We start from the raw sequence: 7,849 nt of genomic DNA on the forward strand, positions 1-7,849 counted from the left end.
TATTCTGTACCATGTTTGCTCGCGAAGTCAAGGCCTTTGATCTTGCTTGCCTTATCTCCCTTCTGCTGGTGTCTTCAATCAGGATGTGTGCTATGAGGTCATCAAGGGGCATCTGTTTCTCTCTATGCTTCAACTGTTGTTTGTAATCATTCAAGGAGTCTGGCAATTTGTTAACCAGTGCTCCAGCAGCATACTCATCAGGTAATTTGATGTTTTCACTTTTCAGGTCTTCAATGAGTTTGTGGTACTCATTGATTTGGGATCTCATGTCTTTGTCTTCGGTCATCTTCCAGTTGCAGTGGTTGTCAATGATGAAGTTGCGCCTTCCAACACTTTCAGCGGTTTACTTCTGAATCATTGACTCCCATATTTCCTTTGCTTTCTTGTAGGAGCAGTACACATCAAAGAGATCATTAGATAATGTACTGATAATAGTATGACGACATACCTTGTTAGCACGAGCCCAATTGTGTTTCTGTTTCTCAGTAGCAGAAGAATCTGGTTCAGGATTTGTGAGGGCATTTGCAACACCGTGCATGTCAAGAGTTGAGGAGATCCTTTCTTGCCACCTGCGGAAATTCTGGCCTCCAAACACCTCAATTTTGGAGATGTCAGGAAACGGCTTGGCGTAGGCAGGAATCGGGACGGAGCCAAGAACGGAGAGAGGCATAGCACCCTTTCTAGCGTTGGGGCTGCCATTCTGGTCACTGTCAGCGTTCGTCACGGTATAAAACCTTCAAGATTGTTGGATATTTGACACCGAGCAGTAACCTTGAAACAGCAACTGAGTCACGAAATGAACCTGCAAGAAAATAAGCTGAGTCGCGAAAATCAATTCGCTGTCCTTGAAGGTTTATCCCGGAATATCCAGAACACCTCCCCAGGATTAAACAGCTTCCTCCGGGTAGTCGGGTAACAGAACTGGCGAGAAATAATAATAATATTGTGATTGCTCAAGAACTGGACAAAGGTAGGGAAAGAAGAGAGGAGATGAGAGTGATGAACAATGTAAAATTTGTCCTCTATATATAGCCAAAAAACCGTTAATTCCAAGGTAAGTTGCACATTAATTTTGGGTGATAACAATTAAAGCTTTGTAGTTTCAAGGTTGAATGCACAATCAACAAGCTTTGGAAATTCCAAGGTTTGAAGGGAGTAAAAATTAAAGCTTTGTAGTTTCAAGGTTGAATGCACAGTTAACAAAATTTGGAAATTTCAAGGTTTGAAGAGAGTGGACGGTGCACATGTGGAAATTGTGGGACTTGGAACTTTTAGAATATCATTAATTTTCCAACACGCTGTAACTTTCACGGATTAATTGAAGGTACTTGTCCATATTGAGTTTCAAGCTATTGAATTTGTAATAATTATAATGATATGCAGATGAGAGTTGAGTTTCTGACAAATGGATATTTGGACAATGAAGTAGATTGGATTCCAGGTATGCAGAACTTTCAACTCTAGGCCCTGCCTGACTTTATAAGGACAACAGGTCTGAATGATTTAATAGCAAGAAGCCCATTTTGTGGATATTTTTCTTTATCCAACTGAAGCACAATTCTGGGACAAAATATTTCAATCCAAAATTACAGTAGTCTAACTGTAAAAGCATTTTCAGCACATGTCCCAACTAGAATGGAAATGCATGGCCAACCATTATGCTGCTCATCAAGTAAAAATGTGTTATTATAGTTTAGTTTAGAGTAAATTAATTTTAGGAAGAAATTTGAGTAACTATTGAACTTCAGAATAGATTATGAGCAAAGAGAAATTGATCCAAATAGTGCCATTAGTTAACTTTGGGTGTTTTTTGGGTGATCAGTTTGGCCAGGTGAGCTTTATTATCAAGAATGATTGTTCTCAATATTTTCTTTCTTAGTAATAAATTTTGTTGTTTGGAAAAAAAATATTGCATGAACTTATGGACTTAAAAACACCTGGGCGGCTGGGCTTAAATTGAAAGAAATCGTATTAATGTCAACTTTTTATACCTGTAACTAACTTTTCACAATATTTGATGATAATGATAAAAAATACTAGTGAGGTAGTACTACATGAAGTCATGATCTACAATTTTTCACAAACGACAGAAGCTAACAACCATTGATTTAGTTAGATAATAATAAATTAATCCTTATTATTAAGATTATTATTTTTATTTTTATGATTATTATATGACAGGCTACACTGAAGATCACCAACAACCATTGACTAAGCTAGATAATAATAAATTAATCCTTATTATTAAGATTATTATTATTATTATTAATCCTTATTATTATTATTATTATTATTATTATTATTATTATATCACAGGCTACTTAATCTCATGTCTGTCACTCAAGATCACCAACAACCATTGACTAAGTTAGATAATAATAAATTAACTTTATTATTAAGATTATTATTATTATTATTATTATTATTATTATTATTATTATTATTATTATTATTATTATATGATAGGCTACTTAATCTCTTGTCTGTCACTGAAGATCACCTAAGCTACACAGTACACAGAGAGGAGACTAATTAAGATGAGTAGTTTTGCAGAAAGAAAGCCACACGCAGTGTTAACTCCATCTCCTCTCCAAGGCCATATCAATCCACTGTTTCAACTAGCCAAGCTTCTTCACCTTAGAGGCTTTCACATAACCTTTGTCCACACTGAATACAACCATAAACGCTTGATCAAATCAAGAGGTCCAAACGCCCTTGATGGCCTCCCTGACTTTGTCTTTGAGACCATCCCAGATGGTCTTGAAGATGGTGATGGTGAGGTCAGTCAAGACTTATACTCTCTCTGTGATTCAATCAGAAACAAGTGTCACCTCCCCTTTCAAGACCTTCTTGCTAAACTTCACCGCTCTGCCTCTGCTGGTCTTGTCCCCCCAGTTACCTGCTTAGTTTCTGATTTACTCATGACCTTCACTATCCAAGCTGCTCAACAACTTCAACTCCCTATTCTTCTCCTTTGTCCAGCCAGTGCATCTACTTTCATGTCTTTCTTGCACTTCCAGACACTGCTTGATAAGGGTGTCATACCACTCAAAGGTATAACCTCAAGTTTATTCTTTTAGTGCTCCATTTCATTGTGAAAGTATAAGTGTTGGACAAGTTAGTCCTTAGAAGAAATTAATACCCTCACAGTCCTTGATTGCGTCAAGTGTCGGTCATGTTAATCTTACGGTCACATAAAACGTCGGTCAAGAACCTGGCCACACAATCAGGGACGTTGAGGTATTAATTTCTTTACACTAGGAACTAACTTGTCTCCTTACACTTTCAGGGACGAAATTGAGCATTCCCTTTTATTCTTATATATACATAAACGATTGAACCCTCAAATTCGTCGCCGAAAGATATAGCACCGAGCATGTTCGTCCCTAAAAGAAGGGAATACCTTCAAAACTCTTTGAATGTGTGGATCGCCAATCAAGTTGGACCCTATGTCACTTCAAAAGTTCCTGAAAGTTAGCTGATCAAAAGTGACAGATGACCAACTTGACTGAAGATTGACTCATTTAGGACTTCCCAAGGTATTTCCTTATCTTAAGAATGAACATATCAGGAGGTGTTGTATCTTTCAAAGAGATGAATTTGAGGGTTTACTCTAGTATATCGAGCTTCAAGCTATTGACTTTGTAATAATTATGAAATGCAGATGAGAGTTATCTGACAAATGGATATTTGGACACTAAAGTAGATTGGATTCCCGGAATGCAAAACTTTAGACTCAAAGACCTTCCTGACTTCATAAGGACAACAGATCCGAATGATATAATGCTAGAATTCATGGTTGAAGTTGCAGATAGAGCTAAGAGAGCATCTGCTATTGTTTTTAATACTTTTAATGAGCTTGAGAGAGATGTACTCAGTGCTCTCTCCACTATGCTTCCTTCTCTGTACCCCATTGGCCCTTTCCCTTCATTTTTAAACCAAGCTCCACAGAACCAATTGGCATCCTTGGGTTCCAATCTTTGGAAAGAAGACACCAAGTGTCTCCAATGGCTTGAATCAAAGGAACCCGGGTCAGTTGTTTATGTGAATTTTGGCAGCATTACTGTCATGTCGCCAGAGCAACTCTTGGAGTTTGCTTGGGGTTTGGCAAACGGCAAGAAGCCCTTTTTGTGGATCATTAGGCCTGACCTTGTCGCCGATGGCTCCGCGATTTTGTCGCCGAAGTTTGTCGATGAAACTTCAAATAGAGGCCTAATAGCAAGCTGGTGTCCACAGGAGAAAGTGTTGAACCACCCTTCAGTTGGTGGATTCTTGACTCATTGTGGATGGAACTCAACCATTGAAAGCATCTGTGCAGGAGTGCCAATGTTGTGTTGGCCATTTTTTTCAGATCAGCCCACAAACTGTAAATGGATTTGCAATGAATGGGATATTGGGATGGAAATTGATACCAATGTGAAGAGAGAGGAGGTGGAGAAGCTGATCACTGAATTGATGGTGGAAGAGAAAGGAAAGAAGATGAAGCAAAAAGCCATGGAGTTGAAGAAGAAGGCAGAGGAGGACACTAGGCCTGGTGGTTGTTCATACTTGAACTTGGACATAGTGATTAAGGAGGTGTTGCTTAAACAATAATTGTATGAAGTCCTTTTATTTTCTGCAATGCAGTACTGCATTAATTGATTTATGTTCTCCTATTGAATTTGTTCTACTCTCAATCAGAGTTGATCGAGCTCAATGGCGTAGTGTGATCCATATAACCGACTTCACTTAGTGAGATAAGGCTTTTGTTGTTGTTATTGTTGTCAATCAGAATTTATGCTATCAGTGGCATTGAATTTTTCATCATGTAACCTTTCAATAATTCAATGTAAAATTATCTCCTATATATTATTACACCATTTAATAGATTAAGAAGGTGCTGGCTAAACAAAACTATGTCAGAGTGCTTTTCTTTTCATCAAAGCAGCTCTGTAGTCATTGATCTTATCCACTTGAATTTATTTCATTGTTAAGCAAAAATGATGCATCGGTTAGAAGATAGTTATATTCAAAATGCAAGTTGACAATTGCATTTTACAATTAGTGCTGATCCTATAATTAGAGATGGGAACTAGTTGATTACCATGGGGTTCAGGTGATAATCAGAGTAGACTTATAGAATTTGATGGACTTTTTTGAAAGGATTTGCAGTATGTGTAAGGTTTCTTGTGGAGATGATGAGTAAGGTGCAGAGCTTAAGGGCATTAATCAGGTTGTTACTGATGAAGATGGAGGTTCTAGTGTTCCAATAAGCAGAAGGAATCCCCAGCATTCTTCTCTTTATGACTCATCTACCTTGTAACCCATGATTTACTTATCCATTGCCATACATCTCAAGAAAATTAAATTCCCTCAACCCCTTTATATTCTTTTGAAGAAAATTATAACTCCATTTCATTGGTTTTGATCCATAGAAACTCTTCACAAGTATCGCCTTCGTTGGAAATTATTGAGCCATTGAACTTTTCCTTGTGAACGTAAGTACAATCTTGGTTCTCGAATTTCTCTGTTTTCCTACTTCAGATCTATTCACTTCTTGTGCTTTGACACTTTGGATAGTAATTATTTCACATCTTCTATTCTTAAGTAGGAGAGGATAAGGATCAAGATCAAAGCAAGACATTTTAGGAAAGATCAGATAATCAGCAAATATATATTAAGGGACTTATATGTATTTTTTTAAATCTTTTTTTTTGTTACAAGTCCATTTTAAATCTACTTATACGCATTTTATTATTTTCATATTCAAAAGTAGGGAAATGAATTTAGAGGTATGCACCGTCTACTATTATCCAATTAAATATCGTCACATCAGCAAATACATTTTTTGTTTTAGCTAAATTCAGAGCGAAAGTTATTATTCTTCCTATGTTTTTTATTTGTTACAAAAAGAAGAGATTATTGACACTTAGTCTAGTTTATACAGAGTTAAAAATTGACAAAGAGTAAACACTAAACATTAAAAAGCTTCTTTGTGCTTGAAGAGAAGCATCTAGAATTTTTCAAATAAACATGAGTTTGTTATACCATGACTAAAACAAAAGGAATCTGAATACCCAACATGCTTCTTTGTGCTTGAATCTTTTCCTACCTGAGAATGAAACTAATGATCATACCCAACCTGCTTCTTCATGCTTGACTCCTTTCTTCCCTGAAAATGAAACTGAATGACAACACCAAACTGCTTCTTTGTGCCTGAACCCTTGTTGGGAAATAATCTGTGTTGGGGAAGATGCTGCAACTCTTGGATTGATTAAGATCGGGATGACGGAAGCACTTGAAGATTCAAAGCGTGCATAAGCACTAACCTTTAGGTTCAATTCGCCCCCACCAATTACTGTGTATTGGATGCAAGTGAGAAAACCGGCGAATTCCCTTCAGGATACTTTGAATTCCTTGATGTGGTTTGCACTAACACACCAAGCGTATCTTTGACAATAGTTTACAGAAGTATGATTCTCACACTTCACTCATGCATTAGTGAAGTGAAGGATGATTTAGCATATAGTAAATGGAGGAGAAATTGGCCAAAAAGAAGTCCAATTTCGTGCATCAGAATTATATATTTTTCTGCCCAAAGTATCTCTTTATATAGAGATTTAACATCCCTTGGTGAAGAGATATATCTCTTAATAAAAGGTTTCTCAAAAACTGACATATATAATTAATGTTTCAGTAATGTTATCAACTATCACATTGGTTCATCTGGCAGCGCGTCCCTTAGCAATGCAAGTCGCGCCTCGCGGGTTCAAATCCCAGGGTTCGAACACGCACGCAGGAACAGAATAGATAGTGGTCTATCCACTAGACCTATCGAGCATATTAGCATAACTGCGAACATTAAGTAATATAATACAATATATATTTCCAAGGTATATTTTGGAAATATTTCTCACAATCCCCCACCATTTACAAAATATAACTAAATCCATATTTCTGGAAATATCATGGTTTCAGATAATGGTATCTTACGATTTGAACCATTACTTAGTAAGAAATGAGTTTCACTTATCCCGAATAGAAATTGGTAGACAAGTTTTGAACCAACTATTCAATGGAACAAGTGTGCATAACTTACACATGAAATCTCGGTATTATCCAAAGAATTTTAAATTTGACACATTCAATAATGTCTTGTGTCACATATCCTTTTCATGAGAATTTAAGAGTCAAGCCCTTTAACTCTATGAAGCGGCCCCACTTCATTCTCATATATGTAGACTATATCAGAAATGCACCCATAATTATGCATTCCAACAAATATATGTTATATGTCCATTAAGAAGAAACCTTCATCCTACCACTTTATTCTTATGGTCCAAGTACTTCTACTCTTTGGGATGTATCAATAATTAAGTACTTGCAATCACTCTTATAGTGTACTTTCACCATTGAACTCAAGACTTAATTTTACTTAAGTGTGAGTTGAGTTTCCACTATTGGTGATCAATTAGATATGGGCTTGAGACCCATCCCCAATGATGTCTTCAACACCATGTCCTTTGTCAGACCTTTCGTCAAAGGATCTGCAAGATTTTTCTCAGTTCTTACGAACACTATGGAGATTACTCCATTTGAAATTAAATCCTTCACATAGCTATGTCTTAAACTAATATGTCTGGATTTTCCATTATACACTTGGCTGTATGTTTTTGATAGTGTGCACTGACTATCACAATGTATGGATACTTTTCTCATTAGTTTTGGCCAAATAAGTATCTCATACAATAAATTTCTTAGTCATACAGTCTCTTTACTACATGCAGCAAGAGCAATAAACCTTGCAACCATGGTGGAGTAGGCAATGCAAGTTTGTTTCTTTTAACCCCAAGAAACTGCACCTCCACTA

General features: G+C 36.7%; 1 protein-coding gene across 1 annotated transcript; it reads left to right on the forward strand.

The window, feature by feature from the left end:
* Positions 1-2,494: 2,494 nt before the first annotated feature.
* On the forward strand, positions 2,495-4,866 carry LOC130739615 (7-deoxyloganetin glucosyltransferase-like). The gene is made up of 2 exons (XM_057591962.1): positions 2,495-3,054; positions 3,665-4,866. Exons 1-2 carry the CDS (start codon positions 2,538-2,540, stop codon positions 4,591-4,593), a joined length of 1,446 nt encoding a protein of 481 aa, XP_057447945.1. The 5' UTR covers positions 2,495-2,537; the 3' UTR covers positions 4,594-4,866.
* Positions 4,867-7,849: the final 2,983 nt, after the last annotated feature.

This window comes from Lotus japonicus, chromosome 2 (genome assembly GCF_012489685.1).
Source record: "Lotus japonicus ecotype B-129 chromosome 2, LjGifu_v1.2".
NCBI classification, from domain to species: domain Eukaryota; kingdom Viridiplantae; phylum Streptophyta; class Magnoliopsida; order Fabales; family Fabaceae; genus Lotus; species Lotus japonicus.

Coding starts and splice junctions, on each gene's coding strand:
- LOC130739615 (XM_057591962.1), top strand. CDS start 2,538: ATGAGTAGTTTTGCAGAAAGAAAGCCACACGCAGTGTTAACTCCATCT. Junction 3,055..3,664: donor GGGTGTCATACCACTCAAAG/GTATAACCTCAA, acceptor TATGAAATGCAG/ATGAGAGTTATCTGACAAAT.